Source organism: Entelurus aequoreus, linkage group LG03, assembly GCF_033978785.1.
Source record: "Entelurus aequoreus isolate RoL-2023_Sb linkage group LG03, RoL_Eaeq_v1.1, whole genome shotgun sequence".
NCBI classification, from domain to species: domain Eukaryota; kingdom Metazoa; phylum Chordata; class Actinopteri; order Syngnathiformes; family Syngnathidae; genus Entelurus; species Entelurus aequoreus.
In genome coordinates, this window is record NC_084733.1 from 33,286,091 (window position 1) to 33,305,244 (window position 19,154).

The 19,154-nt window shown below is 37.6% G+C and overlaps 2 protein-coding genes across 2 annotated transcripts in view; both read right to left on the reverse strand.

The window, feature by feature from the left end:
* Positions 1-933: 933 nt before the first annotated feature.
* Positions 934-11,556, reverse strand: psma6a (proteasome 20S subunit alpha 6a). Its single transcript, XM_062041680.1, has 7 exons — positions 11,372-11,556; positions 8,088-8,182; positions 7,883-7,964; positions 6,346-6,501; positions 5,939-6,117; positions 1,730-1,824; positions 934-1,607 (listed from the first exon to the last, which is right to left on the reverse strand). The coding sequence occupies exons 1-7, from the start codon at positions 11,445-11,447 to the stop codon at positions 1,550-1,552; spliced, it is 741 nt and encodes a 246-aa protein (XP_061897664.1). The 5' UTR covers positions 11,448-11,556; the 3' UTR covers positions 934-1,549.
* Positions 11,557-11,630: 74 nt separating this feature from the next.
* prorp (protein only RNase P catalytic subunit) overlaps positions 11,631-19,154 on the reverse strand; it is a 33,482-nt gene continuing 25,958 nt past the window's right edge. The window contains exons 8-10 of the mRNA XM_062041676.1: positions 15,304-15,452; positions 12,801-12,999; positions 11,631-11,839 (exon numbers count right to left, since the gene is read on the reverse strand). Of these exons, the coding sequence (XP_061897660.1) occupies positions 11,708-11,839; positions 12,801-12,999; positions 15,304-15,452 (480 nt within the window). The 3' untranslated portion in view covers positions 11,631-11,707. The remainder of the gene's footprint in view (positions 11,840-12,800; positions 13,000-15,303; positions 15,453-19,154) is intronic.

Here is a 19,154-nt window from a genome sequence, read left to right on the forward strand (position 1 = left end):
GATCACCCCCTGGGAGGTGAGGGGAGCAGTGGGCAGCAGCGGTGCCACACCCGGGAATCATTTTTAGTGATTTAACCCCCAATTCCAACCCTTGATGCTGAGTGCCAAGCAGGGAGGTAATTGGTGCCATTTTTTTATAGTCTTTGGTATTACTCTGCCAAGGTTTGAACTCACAACCTACCGATCTCAGGGCGGACACTCTAACCACTGAGTAGGTGACCTAGGTAAAAAAAAGTTTATACAGTAGAGGTGAGAATCTTTGGGCGATTCGATACGCTTCCGATTAATGGGGTGACTATTCGATTTAGAATTGATTCTCGATTCAAACCGATTCATGCTGTGTTTTATGTATGATAATAATTTTAACAAAACATTTTCAAAACAGGTTACAAAACCTAATTTTTAAGCATGGAGATGGCTAAAAAAAATTGTTTTAAATAATTGTATTTTTGTTTTTTAAATCAATTTGTGAACATTATAAATCGATTTAGAATTTGAGTAAATAAGAATTGCGATTCTGATGTAAATTGATTGTTTTGAGCACCCCTGATACACAGAATATTTTTTTTGGTTTCGGCCAGCGTAACACGTGTGAATGTAGCCTAAAATTTACATAAACCTTACCTAAAGTAGGGAAGGGATTCATATGGCCCCATTCCTGGGTGGATGTCACCTGAGAGGAAGTTGGGGGGGTTAATCATTTTGCAATGCAGTCTGCTGAAAATGACGGCAAGCGCCACTCTACATAGCAAATAAAGCTGTGGTCAAAGTTGGGATTGCCACAAAACCCATTTCAAGATGTTCAACACTCAACTGCCGTCTGGCGGCTAAAGCGGATAGTGCACCCCCCAATTCGTCATGCTTCATGTGTCAGGTAAACCCTGACAATGGGGCCATATGAATCCCCTTCCTACTGTACATGTAAGGATAGGATAGGATACGGTAGACTTTTATTCATTCCACAATGGGGAAATTCTGTTGTTGCAGTGCAGGTTTTTACATACAGAAGCAGAAGTAAAACGTAATGAAAAACAAAAAATGTTCCACCAATATAATTATTTTAGGAAAACTGAGCACAACCAATCCAAAAAGCAGCAGCAGTAAATAACCTGCATGCTGTCAGACTGATATAAAGGCTAAAGGCAGCCAAAGGTTCCAGGCAAAGAAAAGAAAAACCCCAGAATGAAGTAATTAGTGAGTTCCTGCTGAGGTTGACTGTAGAAGACACTCTGGTTTTATTCAAAACACCAATTTGACATCTGCAAGGCTGAAGCTCAGCGTTATGTTGTTGACCCTGAGTAAAGATGGTGAAATCTAAAGAATCTGAAGGACAAAAAAGTCTATTGAAAGTGACAACCCCATTGATGTCACTGTCATCAAAACTAAAGTCAGAGAGGAAAAGACAAAATGTTGCAAAGGTGGGAATATTTTTGTCCCGTTCTGGAAAAGTGCAACAAAAAAAAAAAGTGGGTAAAATATTCTACCTCAGTTGTATAAAAGTGTCAATCTTTTGTTCGAGACTTCCATCCACTTCAGACGTGTGAGCGTCTCACTCTCGCTCTGACAAAGCCACCAGGTGAGTGTCGATCTCAGACTCTGAGAGAATCCTGTAAGGCATATGTGACACATTTAAACACCAATATTGTTTCTTGCAATATGCCTGAGAAAATATTCTGTACTTTGATAGCGGCAGATGCAGCTTAAGTCATAGTTTGGTTCAAATACTCACTTGAATCGAGGCTCTTTGGAGGAGACAACCCCCACCTCCAATTCGGAGGGCTTGAAGTCGATGGACAGGACAGTGGACAGACATGAGATGGCCGTCTGGTTGGAGGACAGAGCAGCATTAAGAAAAACAACAAACAAATGCAGTGTAGTGCAAATAAACACAATATGAAAGTAAGGGCTTAGCTGGTTGTTGATGGTGTAATTGATTCACCATACATTATACGTCCCCTTCAAAGGGGAAATTAACTTTTTTAGGGGGGGAATTTTGCCTATCATTTACAATTCCTATGTAAGACAAAAAAAGTGTTTTGTTTTTTTAATGCATTCTAAGTAGTAAAATTTGGAAAATACAAGGTGGCTAACAATGCAGTTTATGGGAGTAATCTACTGCGCCCATAAAGCCCTCTAAAAACCATCCAAAAACTGCCAACAATACTCGAGTTACATGTCGTAGCCTAAATATTACCAAGTATTAGCAATATTGTCATCATAAGCGCTAACACGTTCACCCCCTGCTAAAAGGGGGTGAACCCACAAATATAAATAATTACAGACCAATTTCTAAATTATGCATTTTAGCAAAATTGTTTGAGAAGATCATCAGTAACCAGCTAGAGGATTTTTTAGAATCAAACAATATTTTATCTCCATTTCAATCTGGTTTTAGAAAACAGCATAGCACTATTACAGCTGCTCTTAAGGTCTTCAATGATTTAATCGAGGCTGTAGACGGCAAGAAATATTGTGTCGCCCTATTTATTGATTTGTCAAAAGCATTTGACACAGTAGACCACAGTCTGTTAATTCAAGCCCTTCATCACGTTGGATTATCTAAAAATGCAGCTGCTTGGTTCACAGACTATCTCTCCAGCAGAACACAATGTGTACAGGTGGCTGGGACCACCTCTTCATTACTGGACATTACCAAAGGCGTTCCACAAGGCTCAGTGCTGGGGCCCATTTTATTTTCTATCTACATAAATAATCTTTGTAATAATTTGTCAAATGCAATGTACCATTTTTATGCAGACGACACCATTATTTATTGCTGTTCAACCTCCATCACTCAGGCTTTTGAGTTTTTACAAGCTGCTTTTGATGTCATCCAGACTCGCTTATTTGATCTTAAATTGGTTTTAAATACAGATAAAAGCAAGGTAATGGTTTTCTCTCATTCAAGGGTGCTACTGGAAAATATTCCAAATATTGTAACATCAAATGGAAACCCTATAGAGCAGGTCTTAAATTACAAGTACTTGGGTTTTACTCTTGATCAGGAGCTTTCATTTAAAGCCCATATTAACAACTTGGTCTCTAAGCTTAGGGTAAAGCTTGGTTTCTTTTTTAGAAATAAAAACTGCTTCTCTCTTAAAGTCAGAAAGAAATTGGTGACAGCAACTATCTTGCCTGTAATTGATTATGGAGACGTGCTTTATTTTAGTGCTTCATCTAAATGCCTCCAGTCCTTGGACACTGTTTTTCATTCAGCACTAAGATTTGTTACTGGCTGTCGTAGTCTCACCCACCATTGTCAACTGTATATGAAGTCAGACTTATCTTCATTGAGTGCACGCAGATACACACATTGGCTGACTTTAATTTATAAGGCTCTTTTAGGTTTAATACCTCCATACTTGTGTACTCTGTTACAAAGGAAAAAGCAGCTCTTACGCATTACGTTCTAACAATTTGTATGTTTTAACTGTTCCTCATGTACGGACTGAATTTGGCAAAAGAGCTTTTGGCATTGCTGCCCCTATGGCGTGGAATGAATTGCAGACGAAACTGAAACTTACAGAACTACTTCCATTTGGAGCCTTCCGTTCTGTCCTGAGGGACAAACAGCGAGAGAAGTTTGCACAGTGCCTGTGTTTTTAAAGATGTAAATCTCTGTTGTTTTACACTTCTCTTATGTATTTTAAAATGTATGTCTTAATGTATTTATTTTGAAACTGCTCTGTGACATGTGCTGTTGACCTCTTGGCCAGGTCACCCTTGTGAAAGAGATCTTGATCTCAATGGGTTTTCTTATCTGGTTAAATAAAGGTTCTAACACAGACAAACTATATTTTAGCCGCGCTGTGATCAGAGAGGTAAATAGCTTATGCAGGTATTGACATAATAAGCCGGTGAGCTGCTGCATCGCCTTGGAGTTGATGAAAGTTAATATTAGATTATTAATCATGCATTTTACCTAGATGGTAGAAGCTTTTGGCCATAAACCGAGAAGTTGGTAAATTTTGACAACCAACTTAGACCCGCAGATGACGAGAAAGACATGAAAAGACGCTCGTTTGCAGCACCTTATTTTAACCCTTCGTGAGGATTATGATTAATTCTCCATCCAAACGAGAAGATATGAAGATCCCAGCAGTCGGCATCCCAGTGAGAGCAGACATTGTGCAGTAAGTGATTATTTTATTATGTACGTAATTTGTATTTTTTCTTTAGCACCGGGCTGTAGTGCTGCATGATGCTTAGTGTTTGACTAAAGCTGGATCTGTTTAACACACAGCTTCTATAACGTATCATCCTCTTTATATTCAAACCAAAAAAATGAGCTTCTGAATTATGATTTGTCTCAAAGTAATCTTTGTTGTCCCTCAATAAGTCTGCATGATTAGTAGTGTTGTTGTTAAAGGGAAACAGGAATGTGAAACCAATATGCTGCCATATGACCAAAATACGTAAATATTACTTGTTAATGTGAATGTCCCTTTCACTACATTACATACATACTTAGTGTGTATAAAAAATGTTGACTGAGGTTTTTTTTAAGAGTAATTTGTAGGCGTAATAGAGCGACTACCATTGGCTCCAGTTCAGCTGACTTTTGCAAGCATTTATTAATGATTTAGAATACATTAAAAAAATAAAAATATAAGTGTGCTTGTCTTAGATATGGACTGTAAGTGACAGACACAATTCCAAAAAAAGTGCAGTACTCCTTTAAAGAAACTTCTGATGGTCTTTCTGTCGTTTCTAATGAGAGGTCCTAGAAGGACAGTTGACTGAACACTTTCCCCCTCCACCATTAAAAAAATACTAGAAAGACTGAAAATAATCCATTCATCCTTTCATCCATTTTCTACCGCTTATTCCCTTCGGGGGCGCTGGAGCCTATCTCAGCTACAATCGGGCGGAAGGCGGGGTACACCCTGGACTAGTCGCCACCTCATCGCAGGGCCAACACAGATAGACAGACAACATTCACACTCACATTCACACACTAGGGCCAATTTAGTGTTGCCAATCAACCTATCCCCAGGTGCATGTCTTTGGAGGTGGGAGGAAGCCGGAGTACCCGGAGGGAACCCACGCAGTCACGGGGAGAACATGCAAACTCCACACAGAAAGATCAGTCAAAAACAGGGCATGCTTGCTTACATGGCTATGTCAACAACAGTGCAGTGTAAATCCTTCGCTTAAGTAAATTGGTTTGTGTTGCCACTCATAAAACATTTGAAAAATGTGATCACATGTGAGTGTGAATCGAAATCTAAATTTTTTCCAGTGTAAGGGTACTTAATTTTCTGTAGGGCAATTTGAATCTGTCACAAAATTCATAAACATGATATAGCTTCATCATACATCATAGTTCGCCTTTAAAGAAACTTACAATGGTCTTTCTGTCATTACTAATGACAGGACAGTTGACAGAATACTATTTTCCTCAATAAAAATAATAGAAAGACTGAACATAATCTATTAAGTCAAAAACATGGCATGCTCTTCACTTGGCCATCCCTTTGACAGTGCAGCGTGAGTCCTTAGCTTAAGTAAAAGGGCAGCGTTGGTTTTGATTGCCACTCATAAAACATTTGAAACATGTAATCACAATTGAGTAGTAATTGAGACCGCAATTGTTTCCATTGTAAGGGCACCTCATTTTGTGTGAGTCAGTTTGAGGAAGTACTGCGTCACACACTTAAGGGACACTGGAGCAGTGTGTGTGTGTGAGTGTTTGGCTTTCCAGTACCAGGGAGCAGGTGGAGGACTAGGGTGTCTTGTTCAGTTGTACCCCAGTGAGTGGAGCCATTAGCTCATATCATTACGTCAGTGGAATCCAACCTGGCACCCTTTTAGGCACACACCACTGGTCAAGGGGATGTCCCAAGCATCAAGTTTCATTCCCCAAAGCGCGAGGGAAGTTGGCATCTCTCTGCTATGTGAGGAGTGTATGTGCCACGTGTGAGTGTGTGTCATGAACCTCTATGGTCTGCTCATAGCTCCAGTCCGGTTTCTTCTTGACTTTCTTCTCCAGGAAGCTGATGGCTTCTGTCTGTTTAACTCCAGATGCAGTGGCCTTGAAACCACAGTAGTAGCCAGCTGGATCACACTTAAACAGCTGCAGACCCAGTTCCTCATCCACTCCCACCATCAGCATGCCTGAATCATGGAGATCGCTGATGATGCTCAACCAGTAAGATACCGAAATGACTCTGAATTTTCATTTATTTGTTTATGTGACAGGGACAGTGTGCATTAATAGACATTACATTAAATGTACCAGAATTAGCCATGAGGCTATAAAAAAAATAAAACTTCAGTTTTCTGAAAGATACTTTTTAAGGCAAAATATAAAAACTGATTCAAAAAGGATGCACTAGTACTCACAGCATCCTAGTGGTCTCATCTCGGCGTTTTGTGTGTAGACTTGAGAGATGTCAGCCATGCGTTTGCACAACATGCCAACAGAAATTTCATAGCCGTACTTGTACATCCAGTTGGATGCTTCATATCGCGCTCTCTGCACCTGAGACCTGCTGTCAGCTGGAGAGAGGTAAACAAAAAAACGGCCTTTTATAATTATTAATGATTACACCGAGCCATAATACACATGTAGCATGATGAGGATGCATCAATTTTGATTTAGGGTGTGTCTTAAAGCAGGGGTGTTCCGATACAACTTTTTCACTTCCAACACGATCAAATACGATATTAGCAGTAATCATACCTCATTTTATTATTTTGGAGTGTGGAAGGTTACAACATGTTTGATCAAGTAAAATTAGTCAAGAAGATAATAATTGTAGTAATGAAAAACACTAACACTGTCTGGAATTGACTTATGTTGTCTTTAAGTGCAAGTGAAGTGGTACAGTACAGTAATTGTTTTTTTGGCGACACCTGTAAGTTAAGCTCATGATGCATTAAGTTGAATGACGCAGACACGTTAAATACTAGATACTTTCTAATATGCTTCTTCTGCCTTGGAGACTTTGTATTGCATACAATTATTTGATACTTGTTTATTTTGATTAATAGTGTTTTAGACTGCCATATTGTTCAATTAAGGAGACTTACTAGTATGTCTAGCTTGTGTGCTTAGCTGTTGGGTAGATTCTAGCTCCTAATAGCCTATAGCCTACCATGCTTACCTCTTGTAAACTACAGTTTTTTCATTAAAATACAAGCAAACGTACTGCAGGACTGCTTGTATCAGAGCGCATATTTGGGGAGATTTTAGATGCAGCCAATACAATTTGATATTTGTTTCTTTGCAGATATCAGACTGATCGATATCCAAAACCCATAACAGATTGGGACACCTCTATTCAAAAGTGTTAAAAAAGGAAAATAAATTCCTCCAACAAAATATAAAAAATGTGGCATGTCTGCATGTTAGCCAACTATTTCCTGGTTCATGGAGAATTACATACCATTAGATTTGTATTTGCATTCAGTGGCAGCAGGAATATTGCACTCGCGCTGAAATGATGAAAGGCTATTGATTTCAAATGTATTATATTTGTCTGAATGAATCTGAGCACACGATACAGTATATATACTTAGTATTTTTTTTAATATGTTCTGTTAAAACCACTAATGGTAATCATCATCGGCAGTCACTCGTAGTCGAGTATGACTGTCCTCAGAATGGATGGGTTCCCATTCGGGAAGACGCCTGCGCGTGACGTCTTTTAGAGTGGGGAGACTGATGCGCCTGTGGTGTCCTTGGCAGAGAGGGGCCTTATAAGATAGCTGGAAATGCCCTTTTAAAACACATTTAGAAGGTTTTTCCTCTCTTGGCTCACAAGCTTTAATATGATTGTTATTTATAGCGAGTTCAGAATCAACATGACCTCACATGAGCAAGAGGAAACCTGACGTCCCCTATGTTTGGGGTTAAGGGTTTTGTCAGCTGGCTTACCCGTCATGCCGGTCATCACACACCCTATGCTGTCTGTTATTTTGAACAGATGTGTGACTGTCTCGGCATCTAGCAGCTTGTCCTGAAGAACACATTACAAAGACATAAGAAACACAGTGGACGTATGTACCAGCTGCAATGTCAGCCGGAGAATCTAGTTACATGCTTGCGTGTGTGTATGTGACGGTAGTCCATTTATACTGACTGGGATTTTCTTCTGGGTGACAATCACAGCACAGTCCTTCCCTCTGACTGCCACTGAGGTCAGTCCTCCCTGGTTGATTGCCTTGAAGGCGTACTCTGAGAAAAGATACAAATAAAACAACATTACTATTAACTAACATATTCTTAACTCAAAACACTTGTATCTTAAATCACTGTTTCCCATTTCCCATCAATTTAATCGGTGCTTGCCCCCTTCCAAAATAGCACAATTATAAAATGTAACATGCGTTTTAAAAACAACTTTCTAGAAAAAAAATATTTAATGAAAAACAATACAACAGAATACAAACAACTACAGTATATTTATGAAGTAATGTCATAATAATGTACACTACATTTACAACATTTACCAAGGAGAGTGGACATCTACTGTATCTCCTTCCAGTTTCTCCATATTTTTAATTTAAACGTCTGCTGTTTAGATATTACGTTAACATCTCTCATTTCACAACATCTTTCTGCTTCAGTATGGTGCAGACTAGCATTGTCAAATCTATTATTTGATGCTAACAGTGTTGCGCCAAAAACTGATTCCCCGCCAAAAATTGGTTCCCATCGCCATGCAGCGGGAGCGCGTACCGCTTTCGGGTTTCGTCTGTCCACAACTGATTACTACATGTCAGGCAAACACTTGTATTTGGAGTTATCGTAAGGATTGTGTTTGAAATTATTTTTAAGCCTTTATCGTGTCCGATAAATGACAGAGTTGGCCATTTATTTTGTATTAATGAGATTGTAAAGTACAGTTGTTTATCAGCTGTCAATGTGCTAAAACCTCTTTCTTGTTTAGTAGCTACATACAATATTAACTGTTACTTGTTCATGCACATAATAAATATTAATCAAGTGTTTGGATGTATTCACTCAAGAGTGTTACATATATGATAATGAAGTACATTCTATACTGTTTTCGTGTTGAAGTACCCTTTATACCCATAAGAGAGTTACATATATAATAATAAAGTACATACCTTACTGTTTACGTGTTGAAGTACACTTTAAAAAGTTGAAATCAACCCAAACGACAACTTATGATTCAAAATAATATTTTGATATTGACACATATAATCCGTGCATCTCCTAAGGTTATTGTAGTAATGTATGCACAGATGAGATGTGTCAATATCAAAATATTACCATACTTTGAATCCCTTTTTGGCAAACAAGAATACCTTAATTTAATGAACACATCCAAACACTTTATTAATATTTATTTTGTGCAGGAACAAAGAACAGTTAACTTTGTACATAGCGTGAAAACAAGAAAGAGGTTTTAGCACATCAACATTGGATCCACAACAGTTCTTTACAATCTCATTAATCCCATTGAAACGGCCACCTCTTTTGGACACGATAAAGGCTTGAATAATTTCATACGCATATCTATGATAACCACGAATATAAAGTGTTTGTCTTACATATAGTAATCAGTTGTGGACAGACGAAGCCCCAGCATTGCAGCTTTAACAAGCGTGCACGCTCCCGTGGCAGGAATCGATTTTTGTCAGAAAAAAATGTAATGCTTCCCCTTAAAATATTTTTTCTGCAGCCAGGTCTGAGTGAGGTCAAATGTTTTGGGCAGATCTTACGGGGTTTTACTGTGACATTTGGTATGCCAATTAATGGCGGGGATGCTTGTAACTCAAATGTGTTCAAATAGCTGGGAGACAGCGCTTATCTCAGAACACTGCAGTGCAAATACTTTTAACGCAGTTGACTAAAGCAAAAAAAAAAAAGCATAGTGTGCCGATTTGGGCCAAAATGTATATCCCTAAAGTACTTTTGGGTTTAATGGAATTACATGATACCAGGATTATTTTATGAAGTTTAAATGTGTTTGTAAAGTTTGCGGTGACTCACTCCTTTAGAGGAAACTACCTTTTGTAATGTATTCCACAAAAACACATAATATTCAACATTTAATACTGACCAGTGTTTCCTATACATATTACATTTATTTTTTAGATTAGGTGTTACAAGAAGTACATGAAGGTAACACTAAAAAGTTAAAGTACCAATGATTGTCACACACACACACTAAATCATTCTCTGCATTTGACCCATCACCCTTGATCACCCCGTGGGAGGTGAGGGGAGCAGTGAGTGGCCACGCCCGGGAATCATTTTTGGTGATTTAACCCCCAATTCCAACCCTTGATGCTGAGTGCCAAGCAGGGAGGTAATGGGTCCCATTTTCATAGTCTTTGGTATGACTCGGCCGGGGTTTGAACTCACAAACAACTAAATAAAACTAACTTTCCTGGTAAAATTCGTAATCCAAGGCCCCATTTGCTAACCGCAGCTTGTATATTTTTATTGCCTCGCGTCACATTGTAGAAATAAAATAAAACAAAAAAAGGCAAAAGGGTATACTGTAACGGTAAAAACATTAAATGACACTAATTACTAATACAAACACAAAAGTGTAACTAAATATATGTGCAACGTTTCTGCGCTTTAAATAACATGCACATAACTTGTGACTGAATATGTACAGTATATCAGTAAATATAGTAAAAATTCAAAATACCGCCCTAACCTTTGTAAAGACGGACAGGAATTAATAGCAAAAAAATCTAATTTGTGAAAGGTGGCCATTTTTTATTATGCTATATTTTACAGTAGAACTGTATTGAGTCAAACTAGATAATAGTGAAATATTAGACTTAAGACTTAGACAAACTTTAATGATCCACAAGGGAAATTGTTCCACACAGTAGCTCAGTTACAATGATGGAAAGTGTAAGGATGGAAAGGACAATGCAGGTATAAATAGACTAAATATAGCGATATAAAATATATACGTAATATTTACATAATATTTGTACAGTATATTATATGTACTGATATTATATTACATTATGGTATTCAGTTCATGCACTGCAGCAAATGGAATACATTATGTCTTAGCTTATCGACCATTTAAAAAAAATGTTTGGCGTTAGTGCAACAACGCACAGTAAGTTTGATGTAATCATTCAATGAATTGATTAAAGACATGTTTCCAAGGCGGTTGGCTTTCAAGTTTATCACTTTTTTACATCATTGAAGCATGGAAAATATATCTCAACTTTTCATTGAGTAAGACGAGCAGGTTTTCATAAAGAGAATTACTTCATACATCAAGTTAATGGCAGACGCATATTACTAGTTACGATACTCGGAAAAAACTATTTATTAGCATAACACATGGCGATAAACGGGCTGCTTGCTAATGTTAGCATGTTAGCCAGTGACAGAGCAGGATTTTCATCCAGTACTGACCCACTTGGTAGAGTCTTCCCTCCGGAGAGAATATCGTGATATGACGGTCAAAGCCTGCACTTGACCCCCGAGACATGACACAAAAAAGCCAGCAAAAAAGTTTAGTATTAAAAAATTTCAACCGGTGTGCGGCAAAACACTTAACTACATACAAAAACCTTGCCCCGGGAATGCACTGTCATAATAAGAGCTTCTTCATCCGGGTCACGTTCGACTATCGATTCATACAAGAAAGATGTTGATCAAACATTGTATTTGTGGTATTTTTTTATTCAGAAGTACAGTTACGATGAATTCTCGTGAGAATTTTTTTCTCAACCCAAAAACATTTCAAATTTAGTGACTCTTGGTAAGACACAGCCATTTTTGCGGAATTTCATATGAGCTCCTGTCCTCTGTGTCATCATCATAGGGGATGTGCCAGGTCTCTCCTGAAGTCTGGATAATTGTGTCATAGCTGGTAATACTCTGAACACACAAACAGGGTAAATAAGTATCTTTCTCAACATACAGCGCATCCGGAAAGCAATCACAGCGCTTCACTTTTTCCGCATGTTATGTCACAGCCTTTTTCCAAAATAGAATAAATACATTTTTGTCCTCAAAATTCTACAGACAATACACCATAGTGACCATGTAAAACTTTTTTTTTTTTAAATGTTGCTAATTTATTAGAAATACAAAAATCACATCTACATAAGTATTCACAGCATTTGCTCAATACTTTGTTGATGCACCTTTGGCAGCAATTATATATTATTTTTGAATACGGTGCCACAAGCTTGGCACACCTATCTTTGGGCAGTTCCACACATTCTTCTTTGTAGCACCCTTCAACTTCATAAGGTTGGATGAGAAGTGTTGGTTTTCATCCAGGATGTCTCTCAGTTCCTGCCACTGAAAAGCATCCCCACTGCATGATGCTGCCACCACCATGCTTCACTGTAGGGATGGTATTGAAGTGGTGATGAGCAGTGTCTGGTTTCCTCCAAACATGACACCTGGCATTCATATCAATGAGTTCAATATTTGTCTCATCGGACCACAGAATTTGGTTTCTCAAAAACCAATGCTTCCCATCCAACCTGATGGAGCTGGAGATGTGCTGCATTGAGGAATGGGCGAAAATGCTCAAAGATAGGTGTGCCAAGCTTGTGGCATCGAATTCAAAAAGACTTAAGGCTGTAATTGCTGCCAAAAGTGCAGCAACTAAGTATTGAGCAAAGGCTGTTATTTTTAATACATTTGTTTGTTTTTTTAAACCTTGTTACATTGTGTGTAGAATTTGGAGGACAAAAAAATATTTATTCAATCCCAGGATAAGGCTGTAACATAACAAAATGTGGAAAAAGTGAAGGGCTGTGAATACTTTCCGAATGCACTATAATCATGTTATTGTCATCTATTTTCTGCTCTTTCTTTCCCTCACCTGAAATCGAACCCTCGTCCCCACTGCAACGTATCCATGCACTACCAGCTGATGGCCTCTCTGCCATTTGAAGAAGAGCCGCCTGGTGGCTTCGTCCGGCAGACAAGCCTTGTGGTCCCTCATCAGGTCCCGACTCACAAAACGACAGTGGTTCCCCGAATGCAATGTGGCGTACAGCAAGAATGGGTCATCCTCAGAACTGATGGAAACAGTGAAAAGTGAGTGTTCAAAAATATCTCAATACACAGAGTGGACATTTTTACATTTGCAATAGTGCAGCAGTAGGCCAAAAAACAGTGTTGTGCCTGAATGTGTTTCTCCCATATGTGTGATAGTTAGCAGACGGCTTTCTGGTTCATGGAGGACAAATGTGTAGTGCCATTATTCCATTATTATAATGAGAGATGAACAGTTCCTTTAATGTTAGACTAGTGACTCAAGTAGTACAAATAAACTCCTCTATATGCATCATTATCCAGATCCCTGAATTTAATGGGTTCTTTCCTGAGGAGTGCAGCACCACTTCTTCACTAAATATGTAGAAATTGTTTTTGTATGTTTTGGCTTCCACTTTGCCATACAGTAAAACATATGTATAGCGACCAACTCAAGGGAAAGAGCAAAAGAGGCCACTATAAAAGTTGGAAGCCAATTTGAGCGATGATGTGAAGCTTTGGATTCGTAAGATTTGTTGAGGCGGTGAGAGCAGAGAGCTGCTGCTTTCTGATTCCTTGAAAGAATAAGCAAAAATAGTAAACAAATAAATAACAACAACAACTGAGACTCCATCTATAAACATCATGCATCAAATTAGATTTTACAGACCGTTATATGGAGTAAAAAAAAATATTATACAGCTTTTTACAGGTGGCCACTATCGATACGGTTTAGAACACTACTTTTCTGTGTGAGAATTATTGTTGTGGCCGCAAACACAGGTTTGACTGTGCGTACAGTAGTAGGTGTCTCAAACTTGCAGGCCAATATTTTGTGGTCCCTACATAACTTTGTTTGTTTAATGTAATTCCAACACGAGCACCATGTAATAGTTGAAATATATACTAGCAATCTTGAATCCTACTAGACAATAACTAGAATAATTGTGAAAACGTAAAAAATATAGCAAAACAAACACACAGAGAGCAACTAGCGTTAGGCAAGCGAAGTGTCTCTGACCATCCCCTAGGTAAGTGAGCAATAGAGGTGCTGGAAAAAATCCATCCATCCATCCATTTTCTACCGCTTGTCCTTTTCGGGGTCGCGGGGGGTGCTGGAGCCTATCTCAGCTACAATAGGGCGGAAGGCGGGGTACACCCTGGACAAGTCGCCACCTCATCGCAGGGCCAACACAGATAGACAGACAACATTCACACTCACATTCACACACTAGGGCCAATTTAGTGTTGCCAATCAACCTATCCCCAGGTGCATGTTTTTGGAGGTGGGAGGAAGCCGGAGTACCCGGAGGGAACCCACGCAGTCACGGGGAGAACATGCAAACTCCACATAGAAAGATCCAGAGCCTGGGATTGAACTCAGGACTACTCAAAAATCGATTATATTTATTTATTTTAACAATTCTGAATCGACTCAAAAATGTTCAAGAATCTATTTTTTAAAAAGACGTTTTAGGCCATCTGCACACTTACACATACTTGTCATACGTCAGCAGCCAAGACAAGCTTTTGTTAACGGTAACCTGTTTTGAAAATGTTTTATTACAATATATGACGACATTAGGTTTGATTCAAGAATCAATTCTGAATCAGATCAAATTGTTGTAAGTAGGGCTGCAACTAACGATTAATTTGATAATCGATTAATCTGTCGATTATTACTTCGATTAATCGATTAATAATCGGATAAAAGAGACCAACTACATTTCTATCCTATCCAGTATTTTATTGAAAAAAAACAGCATACTGGCACCATACTTATTTTGATTATTGTTTCTCAGCTGTTTGTAAATGTTGCAGTTTATAAATAAAGGTTTATTAAAAAAATAAATAAATATATATATATATATGTATATATTTTTTTTTTTAAATTAAAAAAATAAAATAAAATAAATAAAAAAACTGCGCATGCACATAGCATAGATACAACGAATCGATGACTAAATTAATCGGCAACTATTTTAATAATCGATTTTAATTGATTAGTTGTTGCAGCCCTAGTTGTAAGCTTCACATTTCTACTGAACAGTGTCAAAATGTACGGTACCATTTTTATATTAAATTTTAGTTAAGGCCTTGCATAGCTCAGGGTTGCTATATCTGCTGGTAGAAGTACTTAAAACATTTAGTCACATGATTAAAAAAACGTGATTCTGAAATGAATACTTCGTGCTGCCCAGACTCTACCTCTCGCGGCCCACAAGTAAACTGAGTTTGAGACCCTTGATACACATGCTCTGGGGTACAACAATGTTGTGCAGCGTCTTCAATGTGCACAGTGTTTGCACTTATGGCTAATATTCTGCCTTTTATCATTTCATGCTCACATGTTGTCAGTGAAAAAGCAATGAGCTTTCTGCTGGATAAGTTTCATGTTGTGTTTGTCCCAAGATCTGGATGGGTACAGCATATGTTTTCTCCCCAGAACCAGAATGGTCAGGCCTCGTAGCTTGAGCTCCGACACCACTGCCAACAACTGAAACACATTCATCAACCTTGTTAGATGCATACGTTGGACATAACTTAGCAGCTTGATTAAGATGTGTATGACATTCAAACTGGTACAACACACATTATAGTAGTCTTGATGCTTCATTTGCCTACAACCTTCATGACTACATATGAAATGCTGCAGAGTTGTAAAAGACATAACCTTTGAAGCACATCATTTGAAACTCAAACATCCTAACAGGCGGATGTGGGCAGGTAGATGAGAAGGCAAAGTATTGTTGAAAATTAATGGGTTGTTGTAAAAGGCTCCCCCGCCACCAGCAACACATGTTCAAACAATGACCGGTTAGTCATACTGTGATCTAAAAAAAAAAAGCCCCTGTTCGGCGCGACATACTGAAAACGTCAAAACAGTGCCTGTGTGACTGAAACTGCTAAACCTCTTTTTTTTCACTGTTGTGTCAGTGTTTCCCACAGAACTGCAATCTATTAGTGGTGGTGTTTAGAGATTGCAAAATTGACTATCACACATTTGTAAAAAAAAATAAAAATACAAATATGAAAAGCAAAATATGTTTAGAACTACAAATAGGGTTATGTGATGTACACAATGTGATGTCAGTGAGGTCCGGCCCTCACTGATTGCAAAATTATGTGCGTCCCAAAGTCACCAGCTTTGGCGTCACTATAGACAGTGATTTTAAACTTGACAAACAAGTCAATGGTGTTTTAAAATCGTGTTTTTATCATCTTCGTCTTTTAGCAAAAGTAAAACCGTTTTTATCTTTTAACCTTTTTAAAAAAGTCACGCATGCTTTTATTTCAAGTCACCTGGACTACTACAATGCACTTTATGCTGGCATTAGCCAAAAAGCTCTCTCCCCGTTGCAGTTAGTCCAGAACGCGGCAGCACGACTTTTAACAGGGGCCAGGAAACACGTGCATATAACCCCAATTCTTGAGACTTTGCACTGGCTCCCTGTTCATTTTAGAATACATTTTAAAATGTTGCGGCTTGGTTTTAAAGCTTTGCATGGACTGGCACCTCATATCTCGGACCTCATCCAAATGTACACTCCTGCGCGCGCTCTGAGGTCCGAGAGCCAGCTCCAGCTCGTGGTGCCCAAGACCAAACTCAAAAACAGGGGAGACAGGCCTTCTCTGTGTGGTCGGCCCTAAGCTCTGGAACAGTCTGCCCCTCCATGTTCGAACTGCCCCCATTAATCAAGATACAATTAAGAAATTAATTAAACTATTTTATGGAATAATAAATGAACACCACACTAGAAATGCAAATGATGCATGTGTTCGGAAATGGATGTTGGACTTAAACATTTTCGATGAAAGAGACATATCATGGAATGATATTTGGAAAAATGCCAATAAGCCCTTTAGAAGCATTAAAGATAAACTGACTCAATTTAAGATATTGAATAGATTGTATTTTACATCTTCTCAGCTGTTTAAAATTGGTGTAGTAGATAGCAAGTTATGTATGAAGTGTCGGGCAGCTGAGGGAACTCTTGTTCATTTATTGTGGGAATGTCAGAGAATAAAAGAGTTATGGTTGAAAACAACAAAAGAAGCAATCACATTCCTTAATATAAACATCCCAATGACACTGCAAACTTGTATTCTTGGGGATCTCCATCAATTTAGTAACGTGTCATCAAAGAGTAAAAAGGCTTTTCTTTCAATATGCATAATAACAAAAAGGGTAATATTTAAAAAATGGATAGCTGTTGATAGTCCAACTCATACTGACTGGTATACACAAGCTATGGAGATGATATCAGTAGAACAAACTGCATTTAGTTTAGATAATAATGAGTCATATATTGGAATATGGGATCCATTGTTTAGATTTGTTTCAACTATTAAATGAACCAAAATATGACTTATTATATCATTGTGGAAAATATTGGACACAGTGTGTTGTCAAGCTTGTGAGATGTGATGCAGGTGTGGGCCACTGTGACAATATTGTTCATTTCTAATTTTTAAAATTATTTTTTATTAATGTTTTTAATGATAATATCAATGAGGGTTGTTTTTTTTAATCACTGCTATTTTGAAATTATTACTAATATTGATGCTGTTGTCGAAAATGTTCATTTTTGTTTCACTACATTTGTATTGTTCCGTGTCATGTTTGTGTGTCCTCAATTGCTCTCAATTGCTCTGTTTGTTGTTATTCCTAACATTGGTGGGACGGGTTTGGTTTTGGAATTGGATTGCATTGTTGTGGTGTTGTTGTGTATTGTTTTGTTGATTGATTAATAAAAAATAAAATTAAAAAAAATAAAATTAAAAAAGAACTGCTCCCACAGTGGAGTGTTTTAAGTCTCGTCTAAAGACCCACTTTTATTCTTTGGTTTTTAACACTACATGAGTTGTGTGGTCCTCTGTGTTTTTAAACTTTAATTTCTATGTATTGTTTTAATTGGTTTTATCCTTTAAATAATTTGTTTTTATATTTATTTTTATATTGGTTTTATATTTATTTATTTAGTTTTTATTTTCATTCCGTCATTGGTGGAGCTAAGGATAATTTTTGAATCTTGTTTTTAATATTTTTGTGCAGTACTTTGGAAAAAATGTTTGTTGTTTAAATGTGCTATATAAATAAAGTGGATTGGATTGGATTTAATATTCGATATGAATGATAAAAATTAGGCCAACAATAGATATTTTAATACAGAAAATAGATATTTTAATACCATCGTTAAATCGTGATAATGCATGTTGATGACCCATTCTAGCAGTGTCTCGCAAATTTGACAGGGACAAGTGAACAACCGCGTCCTGAAGGCAATGTAGTGGCCTTGCTAGTGAGCTAGCACAGTGCAAAGTTGCATTAGTCACTAATCCTCGCCTCCATGGTGGCATATAAATTTACTCCCAAGTATCATTACCATTGGAAGACCGGGAAGAGCTAAAAATGCTACACTACACCATCGGAGGATACAATATGCTAACCGTTAAACTAGAGGTCTTGAAAGTAATGATACCAAGTATAGAATCAGTTTATGGTCGATATTACAGATATAAAATCGATATTTTTCATTGACAAAATGTTTTTTGTGGTTTTTGTTATTGGTCTTTGGACGCAGGAGGACTTTAAGGGCATAAATGAAATGATCCAAATCAGAGGCAATAGTAGTTTTGGCTTATGTTTAGTTATCTTGCACTATTGTCTTTATTTTGCTATGTGTTGTTGTGTAATTATAATTGTGATCAAAAATGAAATAATTCAATGATCCTAAAAATGTGAACTATCAGTATTAGCATAGGCTGGCCAATACTGGCCCTATAATTTATTACTTGATACCCAAATTTCTAGTATCATCCAAAACTAATGTAAAGTATCTAAACAACAGAATAATAATTGCTTATTACATTCTAACATAAAGAACCACATTATAAAGAAACTAACCAGATATTAAACTAGATGAAGCAATTTATGTAGAAATTGCTTGTGAATGCTGCAATGCTGAAGCTGAACTGAAATGCTGACGAAATGTAAAATGAATGTAAAAATATGTTGAATGTAGAAATACATTGATTGAATGTTAAAATGGTTTGAATGTTGACAAGCTGACACTGAACTGAAATTCTAGTGGAATGTAAAAATGGTTTGAAGGTCGAAATAATTTAAAGGTTTAAATGTTTTGAAAGATGAAGAGCAGAAGCTGTACTGAAATGTAGTATGAATCTTGAAATACTA

Coding starts and splice junctions, on each gene's coding strand:
- psma6a (XM_062041680.1), bottom strand. CDS start 11,447: ATGTCTCGGGGGTCAAGTGCAGGCTTTGACCGTCATATCACGATATTC. Junction 8,183..11,371: donor GGGAAGACTCTACCAAGTGG/GTCAGTACTGGA, acceptor ATCTTTTCTCAG/AGTACGCCTTCAAGGCAATC. Junction 1,825..5,938: donor GCTATGAGCAGACCATAGAG/GTTCATGACACA, acceptor TCCTCCAACCAG/ACGGCCATCTCATGTCTGTC.